General features: G+C 39.4%; 1 protein-coding gene across 1 annotated transcript in view; it reads right to left on the bottom strand.

Annotated features, from left to right (window-relative positions):
* The window catches only part of LOC309452098 (uncharacterized protein), a gene marked incomplete at both ends in the record, with an annotated part of 50841 nt that extends 39266 nt beyond the window's left edge, over nucleotides 1–11575 (bottom strand). The window contains 9 exons of the mRNA XM_082075950.1: nucleotides 225–420; nucleotides 2012–2176; nucleotides 3197–3442; nucleotides 3920–4018; nucleotides 4309–4455; nucleotides 7120–7226; nucleotides 8195–8327; nucleotides 10262–10403; nucleotides 11516–11575. Of these exons, the coding sequence (XP_081932076.1) occupies nucleotides 225–420; nucleotides 2012–2176; nucleotides 3197–3442; nucleotides 3920–4018; nucleotides 4309–4455; nucleotides 7120–7226; nucleotides 8195–8327; nucleotides 10262–10403; nucleotides 11516–11575 (1295 nt within the window). The remainder of the gene's footprint in view (nucleotides 1–224; nucleotides 421–2011; nucleotides 2177–3196; nucleotides 3443–3919; nucleotides 4019–4308; nucleotides 4456–7119; nucleotides 7227–8194; nucleotides 8328–10261; nucleotides 10404–11515) is intronic.
* Between the last annotated feature and the right edge of the window lie 8527 nt (nucleotides 11576–20102).

The raw sequence follows: 20102 nt of genomic DNA, 5'->3' as shown, positions 1-20102 counted from the left end.
TGATTTTCTCCCTTATTCAGGGTGAGGGAGTGGCTATCTTGGTTATATTGCTAGCTTGGGATAGCAGAAGATAGACCTACTGTCTCATGCAAGTAAAAAGCATTGGGAATTTAGATCATGAAACTAAAATATTGCAAAGCTATTAAATCTCTGTCTGATCCTTGACAAAAAAAATAATTTCAGAGTCTTAAGAGTGAAGTCCTCTTGTGTCTTAAAGAACGTACCCTTTGTAGGAAACTGTTAGGCCAGCAACTGGTGAAGTATCACAGACAGTCCAATAGGCAGCAAAGTAGAGAAGATAATCCAGCAAAGATGCCCATAATGCTATGTTCGCAGCCTGATAGATATTCATCTTGAATTTCTTCATTAGTAAGCCTCCAAAAAAATACCCAATGCATATAACCGGTAAGTTGTAAACACCTATTTAAAGAAGTGAAACATTCATGTTAAAATAAAGGAGATAAACAAAGCTACTCATAAGGGAAGGCTGTGTTTGGCAAAGACTCACATAGTGCCTGTGACTGAATAATATAACCACATTCAGAAATGGGTCTTTACTAGTTCTCTTGCACATCGAAAACCTCTGCCAAAGTCAGCGGGGGGCGGGGAAGGAGGGGAGGGGAGGGGAGGGGAGGGGAGGGGAGGGGAGGGGAAGGGAGGGGAGGGGAGGGGAGGGGAGGGGAGGGGAGGGGAGGGGAGGGGAGGGGAGGGAAGGGGAGGGAAGGGAAGGGAAGGGAAGGGAAGGGAAGGGAAGGGAAGGGAAGGGAAGGGAAGGGAAGGGAAGGGAAGGGAAGGGAAGGGAAGGGAAGCGAAGGGAAGGGAAGGGAAGGGAAGGGAAGGGAAGGGAAGGGAAGGGAAGGGGAGGGGAGGGGAGGGGAGGGGAGGGGAGGGGAGGGGAGGGGAGGGGAGGGGAGGGGAGGGGAGGGGAGGGGAGGGGAGGGGAGGGGAGGGGAGGGGAGGGGAGGGGAGGGGAGGGGAGGGGAGGGGAGGGGAGGGGAGGGGAGGGGAGGGGAGGGAAGGGAAGGGAAGGGAAGGGAAGGGAAGGGAAGGGAAGGGAAGGGAAGGGAAGGGAAGGGAAGGGAAGGGAAGGGAAGGGAAGGGAAGGGAAGGGAAGGGAAGGGAAGGGAAGGGAAGGGAAGGGAAGGGAAGGGAAGGGAAGGGAAGGGAAGGGAAGGGAAGGGAAGGGAAGGGAAGGGAAGGGAAGGGAAGGGAAGGGAAGGGAAGGGAAGGGAAGGGAAGGGAAGGGAAGGGAAGGGAAGGGAAGGGAAGGGAAGGGAAGGGAAGGGAAGGGAAGGGAAGGGAAGGGAAGGGAAGGGAAGGGAAGGGAAGGGAAGGGAAGGGAAGGGAAGGGAAGGGAAGGGAAGGGAAAAGCCAGGTTTCAATACAGTTAAGGAAAAGAAGTAAGATGATTCTTCTGTAATGATTAAATAAATTCTAGTCTAATTAAGTTGCTAGAGTTCAACAAAGGAACAATGAGAATATAAGACATGATAAAGTGGAACCATAGAAAGACTCCTACAGTTTCAGGATATTTGCTCTGTGCTACAACTACTTGCCATTATCATTTCCTAGTGCATGAACACCTTGTTCTCACTCATAAAAAAAAAAAAAAAAAAGGACAAGCTAATAAAGAAGAGATTAAAAAAAAAAAAAGACAGCTATTTGGTCAGTGCTTTCCTTCAATGAAGTTCTGCATATGTAAATTAGCATAACCTCTTTGAGATCAGTGGTACAAGTTTCATATCAGCTGAACTTTCTGGGCCAGTTGAAAAGATGGGAAGTAGATTATAAAATTCTGCACAGAAAAATAGGAGATGCTTAGCAGAAAATGCATTTTCATTTAGAAATGCTTTGGAGTGTGGAATCTCTCATTTATAGAAGCATTTGATTTTAGTATATATATGTATATGTATACATGTGCACAGGAATATATATATATATAAAAATAGGGAGAATTTGCTTAGAGACATCTTTATTTGGTATAACAGAACAGAGCAAAATGCAAACGTACCAATTAAAAAGATGGCATCTGATGCAGATTTTCCAAACTGTTGTTCCAAGTATTTGGGCATGAAGGATATCATCCCATTGAAAGCATTGAACTGTAACACAGTTATGCATATAAATAACATATAAACTGGGTTGCGAAACAGAGCCTTGAGGAAGGGGATGAAATCTGGAATGAAATAATGTGATGTGTTAGTGTGATGCTTCACGAAATTAATCACTCTATGCTCAATGTGGCTGAGAGGGTAAGAGAAAAACAGAAATGGTCATTAACTGGGTCAGATGTTGAAAACATGAGCTCTGAAGGGATTCTGGGGTACTAGGACCCACAGTCTGAGCTAAGAAACTTTTCTCACCAGAACAAGCCTTTATTCATGGATACAGTTAAGGCTACATGGCAGCAGAGAAAGATGCCATGTTTATCACAATGAAGTTGCAATATCACTCTGAGCATGGTGAATTTGCAGGACTCAGCTTGAAACACCACGGAGAGGTGTTACTTTCTGAAGACAAAGATCCTGTCAAGTTGTCCTGAGCTGGCTATACAGAATCATGAGACTGCTCCGAAGAACATAGCCTTTGACATATTTTATCCATTTACATTCCCAACTAGTACAAAAAACTGAAGGAAAAAAATAGCTTCCTACAGATGTAGAGATATGAAAGACCACAGATGTGAATGTTGCCAGCAGTAACACAAATAAATTTAGGTCAAATAGATCTTTATTCAACAGCCATTAAACATTTATGAGAGACTTAAGCACCTGTCAATTCCCTTTTGTGGCTTTAAGTTTGAGTCAAGGAATGCACAAGATTTGTGCTGGTTTTCTGCTTTTTTGCACGGTCAATGTGGGGTAGAAGCAGCTAGTATCTGCAATATGTCCACATCTCACTGAAGTGTTGAAATTCTTAACCAGATTTCAGTACATTAACCCTCTACCAGGAAGAAAAGATCGAGACCTACATACACCTGAAATGCGTGAAGGGGAAAGGAGTGAATTCATACCCTGGATCTATGGAATTAGCTTTCTTCCTCTGCAAGGAGCCATTCTAGACCCCTGTGCAAATCCTTTGAACTACAGAGAGATGAAAAACAGAACATGCATTTCATACCTTGGACACACCTTTACTTAAAAAAATATACAGACATAGTTCACATCTTAAGGACTAAATTAAGGAAATAATATACAATGTAACTTGCCTTTAGCAATTTCATACATGGTCTGTTTGCTTTCATCTGTATCATTTTCTTGCAATGTTACTAGACTATTTTTACTGGTCTCCTCAGGTTCCTTGGTTTCTCCTTCTTTCACAAGTGACTTGGGCAAAAACCAAAAAGGTATTGCTGCAAGAAGGTTCAGTGATGCACAAATCAAAATACCCAGCCACCAGGCTCCAACCCAACGGGCATCAGTAGCTGTTATGGTAATGTCCTCTATTAAGAAAAAAAAAAAAAAAAAGAGAAAATTTTATATTAGTTCAGAAGCATTCTTTGCTGTCACTGTGTGTTTTCATAGTCATCCCTTACAGGTGATATATTAAAAGCATTTTAAAGATTCTTAAAATGAGACTGATGGAAGAGAATAGTCTTCAGTCTTCTTTTCCAGTGTTGCTAATTTTCTGGTTAATTTCAGTGTTTTGCATTAAATTAATTCTAGTCCTTTCCTGTGTTAAGGCGAATGACACAATTGTTCATCAAATAATTTATATGCAGATTCATTTCTGTATGTGTGAATTCAGGCCTTTTACTGAATTTAATATTATACACAGATTTTTCATTCTAAAAGAAACACCAAAAGACTCAGACAAACTTAAGACACCTCATATTAGCAAGAAAACATCTTTTAGTGCTGATCAATACACCATCAAGCCTACTGATTTAGATGTAAGATTTTATATATTCATCCATTACCTGCATCTACTGATCCCAGATCAACAAACAGTTGTGCACAGAATGATGCCAACAATAAACCAAGGAAGGGACCAGCTATGGTTGTTGCATGTAGACATCCTGAAGTATGAAAAGGACAAACCGTACTAAATTAGAACCTGGACATCAGAATTTCCCTGGAGTTATTATATATGTTTAAGACAGCTCTGCTGAATAGGCATTTACACCTAAAAATGGCCTCATTTCAACAAGTTAATCTCTAGTTACATTACAACATTATTATTTTGATGAGGCAATAATGTCTGCCTTTTCCTTTATTAGACTGAAGTGAGTGATGATAACCCTCTTTTGCTTTCATTTATATGTGTGTGTGTTTGGGGATGGGAGTTATCACAATAGCGTAGATTTACCCAGGTAGAAAGGTGAATTCTCTGCTTTGGCAAAATCCTCCAAATATGAAATGCCTAAAGGCATGATGGGAGTTTCACCCATTCCTCGTACTATGTTTCCAACCATCACAAATATCCATAGCAAGGATCCAGGCTCTTTTTCACATTCTGTAAATAAAATAAGAAGCCAGAATTAATGTTTTAATTCCAACTCTTAATTGAATTCTAGAGACAAAGACTTGACTTCAGTTGGTAGGTCTGTCCTGTAAAACAGGGAAATAAGTAGTTGTGATATTTGAAAGACTTCAGAACTGAAAGAAGCTGTTGTACTTGCTGGAGTAGTTTAAATTCCTTCCCTTTACATTGTCCAACCACCTGGCAGTCCAACTATGACTTAGGCCCTTCCCTTTACCCATTTCCCTCATAAAAACTGCCATTTTCATGTCAGTGAAGAGAAGACAACCCCTGAACATAAGTGATGAAGGGATGAAAAATCATGCCTGACTAACCTGATCACCTTCCGTTATACAACAAAGTAATACTTTCTGTCAATATGGCAAGGGAAGTAAGTGTTTTTTACCTGCACCTCAGCAAAGCATTTGCCACTGTTTCTCATAGCCTTCTTCTAGACAAACTGGTGAGATATGGACTGAATGGACAGTCTGAAAGATGGGTGGGAAATTGGCTCACAGGCATGGTGATCAATGGCTTTTACTTGGGTTGGCAGCTTGTCACAGGTGAGGTCCCTCTGGGACTGATATTGGTCCCCATGCTATTCAACACCATCATAAATGATCTGGATGATGGGATTTAAAGCACTGTCAAAAAGTTTGCTGATGACACCAAACGGGGTGGTAAGGTGGACACTTCAGGAGCAAGAGCCATCTTACAGAGAGACCTGGACAGTCTGGAAGAGTGGGCTGGCAAAAACAGTATGAGCATCTTTGAAATTCAGGAGTCTCTTGCAACAATTCAGGTAATTGTTGCATAAAGCCCATACATTGTCATTTGATTAAAAGAATATTGTCTGAAATAAACCAGAAGAGTTCCCGATTTCACAGTGAGGTGTCATCATTTGCTTACAAGAAAGCCATGTCAATACAGAAGATGTGGTGGCATTCTACCTTTGCATGGAATGAGATTTCTGAGCTTTCCAGGTTTTTTTGCTTTGATTCATACTGCTAGTTTCTGGTTTACTAATGTTCAAAAGTTTGCAGAAAAGCACATGGAGAGCAAATTTGTCTGTGTCTAAATCATTGGCTGTTTGCCAGTATCTTCAAACAACACTCTGTACAACAGTCCTCACCAACTGGAAACCTCAGCGTAGACCCTTACCTCAAAGTTCTGTTCTCTAGCAGTACAGATTTTTGCCTTGCATATCAATGACCTCCCTATCCAGAACTTCCATCTGTCCTGATGCTACTTGTTCAGGTATTGAATTTCTGGTTTGGGACATCTTGAGGACAAGGCAGATTCTGATTTAGCAAATAATATACAAATTCTACCGTAATAGGCACCTGTCACCAAATGTAACAGAAAGGTTTTCTACCTCCATCATACTCTGCAGCTCAGAAGATAAGTGTTCCCCTGAGCAGCCACCCACTGGAACATAGCCAGCAATCTGCCCATCTGGGTACTGCTCTGCAGAAGTGTCTGACTATCCGTGACCTTTATATAATTATCAAGCAAAATCAAGATCCACAATAATGTATCTGGCCAGCCTGCTGAATCTATCTGGGGATCTAGCTCTCATTTAGTCACAGTTATGCTGCCCTCCTGCATAACTAGCAGAAGAATGCTGTGCTGGAGCACAATCCTGTTTGTCCCACATCAAGACAGTTATATCAGAAACTATTATGACCTTTAGTACTTTCTTCCTCTCCCTGACCTTGGATTTCTTCATCCCATGCAGTCTGCTTCAGATTGAACTGTTGTCTGTGACCCACTTTGTCATGCTGAGACTTATCAGTGCTGATTTATTAACAAATAAATGCTGGCTTTGTTAGCAGCAACTGATGGCTTTCCAAATGAAAGCATTACTGTTCAGAGATCAAGCCAGGATCTCCTCTGTCAAGGTCAGATTGTTGTCAGTAAACATGAGTGAAGCAATCCACATGCAGATGTGGTCAAATTCAAACCAGTTTTTGTATCACACAAGAGAGGGGCTCATAAATACGAATGTTACAGTTTTGCTTGTCCATAAACTAATAGGGGAACAATCACCTTATCCAGATATAGTCATAGGCTTGAGGACCTGTGCATAGTTGCTTCTGAGTCCTCTGACTTCATAGTACTTACTTTATATGCAGATCGCTAGTGCACATACATTTTTCAGTCTCCCAGCTAAGTTTCAGCCTAGTTTAAACTATTTTCTCTTTTCTCTAAAAAGAAGTGGGATCCACTTTTTTGGTCTATTTGTACTTCTCATTCTTTTATTTCTTGTGTGGTAGCACAAAATAGCATCCTGATGCCTTTTACCCATTGTCCAAATATATTTCCCACCTCCTTACAGTATCATAGAATTTCAAGTCAAAACCAGAAACTTCTCTGAGAATAACATGGTGTTACATTTCACCAGAGCGGACTGACAGGGATCTTCACTGAGCTGTTCAGATACCATGAAAACTTCGTGAAAAATAGCTACAGCTCTGGAGACACAGACTAAAGAAAAAAGAAGGACAGGAAATTTTATGACCACTAGTTTTTAAGCTTGCAAGAAGTACTGATCTAAAGCAGGACCCTGAAGTAATTGCTAATGAGAATAAAATCGTATTTACTTAAAAACTATAAAAGCTGAGGAAAAAGTATTAGTAGACATAGGAAGAGTCATACCTGTTGATGGTTCCTCTGTAGGTAAAGACAATAAGGTTTGATTAACAAAGCACAGAGGCATGACTGAAAAATTATCCTGTGATGAAATACTGCTTTCAATATGATACCTGTTTGAATCAAAAAAAAGCATGTACAGGTTAAGAAGAAATATACATTAGAAATATCCAATAAATCTGTACTTCAGTAAAGACCTACCGATAAGAAGGGTGTGTAGCTATAGGAAGAAGGAAACCCACATCACAAGTTAACTGAGCCTCAGTAAGATCAGGCTAGGAACAAAGGAACTGTAACACGGAATCAACCCAGTGTTTTACTCAGACTGTTATCTAGCCCCTAATATAATCTTGTAACAGATGCTTCAGGAGAAGTTGATGAAACACCCCGATGAAATACCCTGTATCACCTTCTCTCCTACTCTTCTTACATTCTAACCCCCTTTACACCCTGAGCAGAGAGTGCCACCAAGGCTGGCAGAGTCATATCACGTTGGGCATGACAAGATGAGAGGATTTTATTTTCTCGAAAGATATCCCACTGATTGAAATATAGGCAAGCCTAAATTAGTATTTTGTTAAGACAAGCAAAAATGGAAAGGGGAAGGGGAGAGGGGGAAGGGAAGGGAAGGGAAGGGAAGGGAAGGGAAGGGAAGGGAAGGGAAGGGAAGGGAAGGGAAGGGAAGGGAAGGGAAGGGAAGGGAAGGGAAGGGAAGGGAAGGGAAGGGAAGGGAAGGGAAGGGAAGGGAAGGGAAGGGAAGGGAAGGGAAGGGAAGGGAAGGGAAGGGAAGGGAAGGGAAGGGAAGGGAAGGGAAGGGAAGGGAAGGGAAGGGAAGGGAAGGGAAGGGAAGGGAAGGGAAGGTGCCCAGCAGAGGGGTGACTTTCCCTCAGGAAGTGATGGCTGACTTTTGAAGCAATCTCAGGAACAGAAAAAAACAAAACAAAACAGGCTACTCTACAATTATCATACCCATGCTCAGCAATGTCTCTCTCAATAAGCAATATTATTTCAATGGGAAAAGTTATGGATTAAGGCAAGGTAAGGATCACAGAAGCTGCTGTGAGGTAAGCAAAATACTCACCTTCCAAACAGGAAATGAGGAAGTGATATCAAAAGACATCCAAGTGACATAATTGTGCAGCCCAAAGCAATTATTCTGGGTCTGTGAAGCTTAGCTCCGAAGTAACTCACAAATGCTATCAGCAGTAAGTTGCCTGCAAAAAGAACCGGGTTCATATTTACAAACCAAAGCATCCTTCAAAAGATGTAAAGTGCAATGCAAATTTGAGTAGATCTTGTTAGCTCAACATCTGGTACTTCTCTTGTCTTGTAAAAACTGTAACTAGACAGGGAACTGCCTAGATGATGAAGTAATTCCTTTCTATCTGTGATCTTTTTCTGGAAGAGTTACATCACATGGAAAGAATATGAAAATAGAAGACAGAATGCAGAAGAGATCATGGTGAAAGAGATTTTTGAGTGCATCTATGTAGAGAAAAAAATGCCCACAATTTCACATAGAGACCAGGCCCAGGTGCTGCAGAATAATTGCTGTTTTAGGATGTTATTCTCCTACGATATTTTGTTTTGCAAAGTGTGGGAAAATACAGAAGTATATGTGCAAGTGTTTTTGTACCAAAAATAATAAACACAAGATGATATACAGAGAATAAGGGAATAATAAATTAATATCAATTTCAGTAATAGTTTGAGAGGAATAAAAAAATACAGATTTTTGTACCTAATATCATTTAAAAATACAAATGTGCTAAAAATCTTCATTCTCCTCTCCTCCACTTACACTTCACATCAGCTGAATTTCTCTACTCTTCATTTATTGCTATGCAACTAGGAAAAGAATCAAGCTTCATGTTATGAATCAGGCCTCGTAAAAATAATAATTTAGTAATCACACGCCTACTAGTTTTGTAATCATTTTGTCAAAAGAACAAAACCGTGTCTCTGAGTTATGAGCATCATGCTCTGAAAGAAGATAACATCTTCTTTATGTATGATTGCTAGACAGGCTATATTGAACCAGTGGTTTGAATGACACTTGAGGATGTACAATTACATGGTCTTAATAAGTTCCTTACATCTGTCACATACACTGACTCTTAGTAATTTAAAATATTAATATGATTATTCACAGTTATTTTACCTCCTTGGAGATATGAATACCACAAGTGGCTACAGAAAAGTGCATATGAGAGGATAATTTATTTAAAATAATAAGCCATTTACACACCACATCATTAATCTTGGCCACTTCTTATTTCTTAAAGTCTCCTCCTTAGCAAAAGCAAGAATATATTCTGCGTATTCTTTCTCTATCATAACTTGAGCTGCCCCATCAGGCTGCTTTGCAGGCAGCAGCACAATGTTGACAGTAATTTCTTCTTCTTCAACATATGGGAGACCAGGAAAAGGGGAAGAAGAAGCATTGTCTCCCCTCCCCATCAGTATATGAGCCTGTGCATACCATTTCCTCTGCTGAGCCAGGGATAATAAAGATCCATATTGTGACTTTAAGGATATGAAACACATTCTCTGAGGATCTTTATTTAGATGTGTCTGTAGCTATCAAGCCTTTTGTTTGTTTGTTTGTTTGGTTTTTTTGAATGACATGACACAAGCTTGTCACTGATAGACAAGGTAAGGGTCAATAAAAGCAGAACTGAAAACTTTCTTTACAGTTGTACAGATACAAAATCTTTAGATACTACTGAGTTTGCGTAAGGAGACTATCCGCTCCAACCAACTGTGAGGTTATTGATTAAATGAACTGTAAAATGCTAAATTTGAGCTTAAATTCAAACAAAATGTATAACATCTTTCTGTTTTGTTCAGAAAGATTCAATACAAAGCTCATAAACTAGTTCTATTTTGTTAGTTGCTTTGTCATGTCTTACAATAATGCAGAAATCAGCTGAATCAGCTTTTAATGCTAAACTTCTTAATTTAAGCTGTCGTGTTAGTTTCCAAGACACTAAATATGTGAATACCAGTTGAATTTGCAGGATAAAGTTGGTTAATATCGTCACCATACAGTAACTGACAGATTGCTATGGACAGGAAAGTTATGAATACATGTTCAACCAACATATTATATTTTCAAATAATAAGAAATATTAAAATGAGTAATTACCAATTTCAAAGCTTCCATTAATGATGCCCACTAAAGAAGCCGGAATATTAAATTGCTTCTCTATCTGTGTGTACATGCTGTTCATGTAAGCACCAGACATCGTTTTACCCACATACGCAAGTGATAGTGCCAGCAGAAATACCTAGGAAGGGAAGAGGAGAATGCATAGAGAATTCAGAATTATATCTTTAGAAATATTCTGTGTTTATTTCCCCCATCAAAGATGAGCTTCCAGGTGAAACAAGTGAACAGTTCTGTTCCACCTATGTATCTGTAAATCCCATCATCCATCCTTGTCCACAGAGTTATGGCTTCACTAAACCAAAAAAAAAAAATATATATATATATATATATATATATATATTTTTAGTTCTTCACCTTTGATCAAGACCATCTTCAGAAACCTTAAGCCCCATTTCCCCGGCCAAGACAGGCACAGCACATCCTCTCCCACCGAGTGTCTGCTGCAAGATTGCCATCTGCAGGACTGCATAACGCCTGCAGCCAGCCCAGTGCGCAAAGTTCTTTGTGTCCTTTGCTCTTCTGAGTGACAAACTACTTGCAGAATTAAGATCGTTTTCTTTGATCAAATTACTTCATCGAGTATGTGCTCTCCCATCTCAGTAGAGCTCATGAGCCCAGAACAAGTCATTTCAAACAGGAGCAAATAGTGTGTCCTTTTTACAAGAATCTAGCTGACAGTAAAAAAATAAAGATGAATATATGCAGTAGTATTCAAATCCCTTTAACTTAAGCATTCTTAATAAAAAATATTTACGAAATATCAATAGTATTTTAAAATACATCTGCTGCAAATGCTAAAAGTCATAAGTAATGTATTTGGGCTTTGAATTACTACTAAACCCAAGCTATTTTACAACCTTTTATTGAGCTTCTTGACAGCTTGAATAGTCTAGTTTACATCAACAGCTCATTTTTACTGCTATATCACAGTCTGTAAGGCTCATTTCACAGGTTTAAGAAGGAATGGTAAACATTACACAAATTCAGAGGTGGAGCTTCAAAGGGGCAATCAAACATACACTTCCAACACATCACAGAGTGTAAAGTACAGGGACACGAAAAGCAACACATGATTGCTTAGAAACTTGCTTGACCTCAGTTAAGGCATTAAGGGTAAGGAAAGAGAGCTTATTCATTCATTTAGTCTAGACTGTAACTTCTACCAAACCACTATAAATGCAAGCAATTACAGTTGTGTATTCATACAAAATTGCTAAAATATTTATGTACCTTCAGCTTGGAAAGGCAGCAGAATTTGTCCCCTGCACGTGGCTTCTCAGCGTCCTTCATGTTGCCTTTTTTAAATTGATCCCGATGTCTGAGTCTGTCCAATGATCCTTTTACAAGACAAAAAAAAAAAAAAAGAAACATTGTTTCCCCATGTTTGCAAAACAATCAGATTCCTTCTAAGCTATTTGATATTTGAGCATCTTCCTTAAACAATTACAGACTGGATTCCAACAAAAACTACAAGCCTATACACTTCATTCTAATCAAGAAAATATGACATGTGAATGTCAACAATGTAACAGCTAGATATTTCTCATCAAATGCGGAATGCTGTCAGCAGCATACAACCAGTGAGCAAAGAACAGGGAAAGAAACATTCTGAGACCAATCTAGTTCATCTGTACAGCTTTTCGGTCTTCCTCACAAGCCCTTGGTAGTCACCACTGTGGGAGACAGGACTACCAAGATGTATATGTTCGACTGACGTATACCTGTCTCCATGGCCTTTATTTACTATGCCGGTCCTTCCTAGACATAAAAAGGACATTTAGTTCTCCTCTGCATGTTCTATTGAGCCCTCCCCACTTCCACTGGCATCAAGGTAAACTTCCTAATTTTCATAGAAACTGTATTGGAGATTAATATCTTGGCACTAAAATTAGAAGGAGAAAAAATAAAACCAAACTCACCAAATCAAATTAAGTTCTAAATGGAAACAAACCAGACCTCGTTCTGCTTCCCCTCCCAAGACTGGGAAAAAAACATCCCTCTTTATTTGTCTGACTGCTTTTAGTCATCTCCACCTCGAGGGTTAGAGCTTCTGATAGCGCTAAGCCACCTGCTTTCTTACACATCTTTCATATTTGCCAAAAATGTGTACAAAGAAGGAGCAATATATTCTAGGGGCTTGGAATGTACTTACTTGTAAAAGCCCTTGCACATCTGAGGGTTAGCATGAGGACTTAAACAGGGAGAACACCAGTTTAAAGATTTCTCTATAAGGATTGCCATAAATGCATCATTAAATCAAGTTACTCAATACAGTTCCCTCTGTCTGTTGGAGTAAGCTGAAGAAAACCCGGACAAATCAGAGCCCTACCTTACAGTCGGGATGAATATGGGTGAATTTCCTCTTTTCTGTCTCAGATACACTTTTCAAGTGTGATCTTGTGGCACCTGCTCTTTGTGTTTTCTACTTCACGGAGCCATGGTTGGAAGCAAGTTGTGCTTGACAAGCCCAATAGGACTGAATTGCCTTTCACATTCTTCAACCCAACACTCCCCCAGGCAATCTCTTCAAACACTAATTTCTACAACTATGTTAATCCTCTCAAATGTGTTTATTAACTAACTTGATTCCTAGCAAATTCATGGTAATTAACTCCTTCCACAGCTACCTCTTCTTTTTCAGTCTCTAAAAGTATATATTATTATAGCATTCCTGGAAATATTTACTTTACAATGAAGTGTAGGAAGTCTGCAACTCAGACAATTAATTATTACATATAAATAATTTGCATTTCTGATTTGCTTAAAGATGCTTACACAAACTGTGTTGAATCACAGCACTAAACTGTGCTTATACAGCTATGTACTTTCTTTGCAATTTGGCATAAAAGTTTATACCTCAGGGAATCATTTATGCTTTATCTTAATACTTCTTTATTCAAACTGTAGCCCACCTGTGATGACAAATGATGAGCAAGAGAACAAATATTGCAGTCCCTGATATCTGTCCTCTTCTGCTCCTAGCAGTTGGCAGTGGGATTCTGTCCCTCACTATACCAGTCCCTGCATTTCACTAACATACACAGGGAACATCATCTGGGTAATTACAGGTTTTCTCTTCTGGTGCTAAAAGAAACCAGCCACCAACCTCTGTCCGCGTTTCTCTTAGGCCATCAGAAACATCACACCGTCCCTCATAAAACTGCAAGTGACAAAATGGCAATGTTTGCCTCTATTTACCTTCCCTCAAAGCATAAATCATCATAGAAGAAAACGCATTTCAATCCATTTGTTACTGAGAAGATTATTGAGGTTATAAATTGAATAACAAAATAAACAGAATTATTATTTCCAGCTATGTTCCTGAGGGTCCTATCCCCAGCTTTAAAATATTTTTGTGGTCACACTTGGTTAATTGGTACTGAAGCCAACACAGACTAACAGCCTAGATTATCAGAGATGTAGATGCATAACTCACTCAGCTCAGGTGCATTTAAATCCAGGTTAAAATGCAGACTACCATTTCTTTGCCTGAAGATGAACCAATAGTGTTCCTACTCCCTTCTCCCATCTCCCTGCTCTCCATTGTGCATTCTTCTTGTTTCACCTTTCTTCCACACTTGAAATCTCGAGGCTCTTCTGCAAACTCATTAAGCAGGCAGAAATGTAATGCAACAAGAAGATTGCTTTCCAAGTAGTGAGCTGATCTGGCCCGCAGAATGGTTCAACAAGTGCCAGACCCACGTAAGCAAAAGAGCAGGAAAGTAAAGTCAAGAACATGATAAGAGAAAGTAGGGTTGAAAGCAGAGTAGGAAAGGATGGAGAGTGAAACCTGCCCATTTGAGCACTAGTAATGTGTTACATCACCTCAAATATTTGTGGAACTACAGTCTCAAGCCCTAACCTAAGCTGCCCAAGCCAGCGCTAAACACAACTGGCCTCTTAGAATCAGCACAGCTATAAGGAAATTATCTCCTTCAGTGACCATCAACCAGTATCTTTTTAGCCAACAGCAAGAGGAGAGGAAGTAGTAACTTATGCTACTAGGATATTCACTTTGTGACTACGTTTTGTAACAAACCACTTGAGGAATTTATGCAGGCCAGGTGAAACTATGTATTTATGGGAAAAAATTACCCCTGGGTTGTGGCTAACATACCAAACACCTACACTTGAATCCTACTCATAAGCCTCCAATGTCCACTGAAATTTCAGGGACGAGGTCACTTGAATCCCTCTTTACAGGATATTACTCCTTTCCCTTCTGCACTGAGTTTGGAACATATTTATAGCAGGCTAGGTTAGTTAGCAGTAACATCACAGCTGCCAATTCCAGCCATCACCACTACCGGACTACATTTCCACAGGCAACCAGAAAGACAGACAAGGGATCGGAAGAGTGGTTTCTAGAAGACAATCACTTTACACAGTGCACAAAGAACTAAAGCACACGGTGTGGGCAGTTTTAGTACAGGCTACAGCTACAAAGCAGATGCATGAAGTACAGCTGAGGTAATTTGGGCTGAATGAGGTTGGATTAAAAACAAAGCAGATAGATCCTGTGTGGATCAAAACAGGCATATCCAGTGAGGCTGATGATGGTAGGTGGGTTAGCATCAAGAGACACAAGTCTGGACCCATTTTTCCTGCACAAACCCATAAATACATTTTTCAGTTTTAAACTACATTTCACCTTAGCTAACCAATAAAAAAAGAGAAAAAAAAAGCACACAAATATCTGGATTTAAATGTCTAGGAAGCAATATTCTGCAAGTCCCAAGGTGACATCCAATTTTCAATGTAAAATGCATCTTCCATTTAGCTCAGCTTAGTCATATGGATAAACTGATAAGTACTTGTTTTGTTTACAAACAGGATTAAAAATCACATGAGGTAACCAAGCACAGGGCAATTATAGTGGTAGAATTTTTGACTACTTTATTTTTCCTGATGCAAAAAGCATTTTGAAATCCTGTTTTACTAGGCACAGTTCAAACTGTTACTCAAATGCAATTACATTAATATTGGACTGAGACAAAGGAAATTATTTTCATGGCAAAAGAATTAGGTACTTACAGTTTTGAAAAGGCTTTCAGAACAAATGACTGATATTGTCCGCTTAAACTTTGACCTTTATTCTAAATCGTTGAAAATTAACCCAAGTATCCTTACTGCAGAATTTGTGGTTTTGCCAAATTATTTCAGCTGTGCATTTTAGAGTATTCACCCTGATGCAAAAGGCGCAGGCTTAGTTCTTCATTAGAAAATAATTAAGCCCATCTCTTTCCCTTCCCCACCAAAACAGGCCAGCATCTGCGGTCGTGCCAGAACCCTGAGGATGAAGTGCTGAACCTCGTGCCCACTGAAGATGTCTGGAGAGTGCTCACAAGCAAGAAAGCAACTTCAAGAGTACATGTAACTGTAAATTTACAGGTTAAATGGTGCCCTAGCAAAGGCTGATACTAGGTTAGACTGGAAGTGGGGAATTAATTTGTACTTCTCACATCTTGAGGGGGTGTTTAAGCCCTGAATTAGTGGATGGAAAGCAGTACAGGCGTAATCATTGGCCTCTTCTTGCTGTGTTGGAATGATTTGGAAGAAAGCGTAGCCCTTCCCAGTTGATATCAATCACTCAGAGGCTCAACAGTAAGGCAGAACTAGGTCTGAACCAAAAGTGGAGAAAATTGCCTCAGCCCCTGAAGCACAGAGGCATAATATCATTCTCTTCAGCATCCCCAGCTGCTGGTCTTCAGCGTTTCTTCTCAGTGTAACAGCCTTTCTGGATCTGCTTTCAAAGTATCCAAGTTTAACTAACCTACTACATAACTGGGGTGCTGTTAATTCCAGAAAGGAGCAAAGATCCTAATAATTAGGCACTGCAACATTCACTAAGAGAACCCTTTTGTTTGGGACTTTTGTTGAATGATGATGGTTCACCATGCAAAACTGAAAGATAAAGAAGGTGCCTACAGTTAGACAGCTGCTGTGGTTGTCCTACAGGTTGTGTGCTGCTGGTTACTGATTACTGACATTACAAAATCAGAGTAGTTTGACCAAGTATAAATCATTCTAGCTAATGAGACAAAATGAGATTATGACTTTGATCACAGAATCACAGAATCACAGAATGTCAGGGATTGGAAGGGGCCTCAAAAGATCATCTAGTCCAATCCCGCTGCTGGAGCAGGAACACTTAGATGAGGTTACACAGGAAGGCGTCCAGGCGGATTTTGAATGTCTCCAGAGTAGGAGACTCCACAACCTCCCTGGGCATCCTGTTCCAGTGCTCTGTCACCCTCACTGAGAAGAAGTTTCTTCTCAAATTTAAGTGGAACCTTTTGTGTTCCAGTTTGAACCCATTACCCCTTGTCCTATCATTGATTGTCACCGAGAAGAGCCTGGCTCCATCCTTGTGACACTCACCCTTTATATATCTGTAAACATTAATAAGGTCACCCCTCAGTCTCCTCTTCTCCAAGCTAAAGAGACCCGGCTCCTTCAGCCTTTCCTCATAAGGGAGATCAAATTGGGTAGACATCAGCTTTAAGAATAAATAGATACCACTTCAAGTACTAGTGCTGAAGTAGGTTTCATCTGTGACTTTAAGTCTCTTGGGAACACTTGTGTTTGCCTCTGTCACAGAATCAACTGTTAATGTACAGGAAAAGTCTAAACACAAGGTCTAAAAAGCATGGTGAGGGTGGGATTGGGATTAATGAAAGCCTGGTTTAAAGCACAGCCTCCAAGGCAGCATTTCTCAGCTTTCTCAGGAAGCACCCAGCCTTCCTGACAAATTTCCATAGACTGCCACATATCCTGTTGTGGCCAGGCTGCTGGGAGTGGGAAATAACTGACTGACAAGGTACGTGGCTTTTTTGTTACACAGTGTGTTTTTATCTCACAAACTTACAACTCTGCTGCTGTACTGAAAAACACTTTGATGTGTTTCATCATGCCCACTGATGTCTTACAGACCTTTGGTGGCTGAGGATCCTGGCCTGCTCAGTGCTGCACCAGAGCATGAGGTAGGGCATTTTTACCTCTTATTCCTTATAATAGAAGTTCACAATTGTAACTTTCTGAGAGCACACCTTCTCAGTTCCCACACACTGGAAAATTTCTCAAGTAAAAATCTATTAACATGCTTCCAATACGTGAAAAGCTTCCTGTTCCCCCAGAAAATACGCGTTTCATAAGAGCTATTGCACTGTTTTCTGTTCTCGCTTCACCATGGTCTCCAAATCACACCTGACGGCTGTCTGTACTGGGATTTTGCTCATGCAGTTTAAGTAGAAACAGAAATTCTGCTTCTATATTTTACTTCCTTTAACTAAAATCTGAGATAAAGTCTTATTTCTCACTAAGTATTTTGAGTTTTCTTGCGTTTTATGTTTTCTCCACTTATCCATTGCCACTTCTGGAAAATTGAAGAATCCTCTGACAAAATATTAAGAAAATATAAAGACAGTGGTTGGTCCGAGTTGGGCCACATACTGCTTCGTGTTCACAGAAGACAATACAATGAAAAAGCAATAGCAAACAGAGGTGGAAAATAGCTGAGTGTAAAGCTACTTTACCTCCATGCGGCCATCCATGTTTCCCTTAAAAAAAAACAGCTAAAGGTGGAGAGGGAAGAGAATACTGCCCACCAAAATGGCAGTTGTTCAGCAGTGTATGTCAATAGCAATGTAGTATTCGTTCAGATGTAAAGTGGCTTTTCTCCTTAACCCATACAACGTGCACCAGCCATCGGTGTGTGACGAAGCCTTGTTCTATGTGGGAAAGAAATCTCAGTGTCATTAGAGCACTACCCTTGATTTTGCATTAAAAATAACTTCAGTATTCTAATTGCAAAAGTTACCTATGGAAATCTGACTGCAAGCAGCTGATCAAGAGATTTGGCTAGGAGAATGCACAGGGAATTTGGTACATTTATATTTATCTTAATTGATTAGAAACTAGAACTGTAGATCTCAGTTTAGCTCTTTTTTACCCTGTGTTTTGCTATTACAATGATTTACCAGTCCTATCTTCTTTCTCTCTCACCCCATCCATTTTTTTAATGATTCATCTCATAATTATTTTTACAATATATTCTACATATATTTTAATCCATGCCTATTTGGGGAGAGGAGAAGCCATGGTTTTGTCTACAGAGATCCCTGTTTTCAAATCTCCTTATCCATCCTAATTATTTAAAAGTGAGCTTCTGAGATGCATGCAAGTATTTTCAGTATCTATGGGAAATAAGCAAACCAGGGAAATAAAAGCCATTGTCTGGGTTTTAATTAATTATTAAATAATCACCCATTAAATAAACCTTGAGATAGAAAGTCATAGTAACAACACATACAGGACTGTAATTCTACAACCTCAGTACAATTATTTAGTTCAACAATAATTTCTGCTCAGGGTGAATAAGGTTGAAGATTCAGACACAGCAAATAAATAACAAAAATCAGAAAGCAGAAATTCCAGTCAAATAAACATCTCCTTATAGCAGGCACTTAACAACTTGCTCTAAATACTTATTTCCATATCAGAAAAAAATAACCCATGTGGCAGTTTAACTAATTTACAGTTTGTGCCTGCTATCATATGATTTTCTAGCTCCACTTCAGACAACTTTGCTTTTAAAATGTCATAATCAATAATGTACATTTTAGAAACTGAAGACAAATAAGTGCCCTCTTTCCTCTTGAAAATAAAAAATAATTAAGGGGGGAAGAAGAAAAAAAAAAAAAACAACACCAAAATTATAGTTATAAAAGCTGAAGTACCTCTTCAGGACAATGGTTTTAATCACTGTGTGCCATCAGCTTATCTGAACTGACTTTTGAGATTTAAACATCTATTTCCAAAGGTTCACATTACCAGTTACAAAATATTTACTCTTCTTATGCTAACACTCAGTTTTGGTCAATTTGTATTAGCAAGGTGCCTTAAAGTATGAATTGATGTGCTGAACATGCACAGAAGTCAAAAGACTTTCACTTATTGATGTGCTTAAGTATGAACTGAGTTTCTCTTTAAAAGCAAAATGAAGAAGTAAATGTTTCAAGGGCATGTTTCCTCAGACACAGAGACACAGATAAAAACACACACACTAACAAGAGTTTTCCCAAGGACTGTCTGCATTCCAAAACCTCTCTGGTGTTCTGTTTTTCTGTAGCACCATGAGAAAGGAAGTACTATTGGAATTATATCAATCTTTATTTCATGGAGAAAGTGTCTTAGGTACTTCTGCTTAGAAATGAACAACGGCTGGTATCCAAACATTTGGCTCCACAGTCCTGGAGGAAGGAAAAAGGCTTTTTACAGGGATAAGGAAAGAAATTATTTCTATGAAAATAGTGTTTTCCCAGAGAAAAATATTAGACTGAAAATACATTTCTTTTAGTTTTTAGCTGTCAGAGAGTGCTGGGTGGTTTTGTTGTGTTTGTTTGGTGGTTTGTTTTGGTTTGAGTTTTTTTCCCCAGGCTTTTTGGAAGCTGAAGGTTACTGGTGAAACATTTTTAGAGTAAGTGTGTGTTCTCAATCTTAAAGTAGGTAATTGTGGCCTACTTGTGTGGTCTGTGTGCATAAAAGAATGCCTGAATGAATACACCTGTAAGGCCCATATCTAGGCACTTAATGACTTCTGTGAATTTTCAGTGTTTGGATGTGTTTTGATTTCTCCTAAAGGCCATATTTGCACCATATTAACCCCTTCCTGCATTATCAGGCCACCACTTGAGACAGTGAGATGAGAGAAATTTTTTCTGTCTGGATAGATTTTGTTTGAGGGATACTCTAAACATTCCAATGCTTCAATATAAGGAAAATACCTTGAGAGAGTCAAGTATTTGTATAAAATGAG

The sequence above is a fragment of the Streptopelia decaocto genome (genome assembly GCF_964273445.1).
Source record: "Streptopelia decaocto genome assembly, chromosome: 1".
In the NCBI taxonomy this organism is placed as follows: domain Eukaryota; kingdom Metazoa; phylum Chordata; class Aves; order Columbiformes; family Columbidae; genus Streptopelia; species Streptopelia decaocto.
Note: the sequence above shows the minus strand (reverse complement) of the source record. Positions and strands in the feature narration are given on the sequence as shown.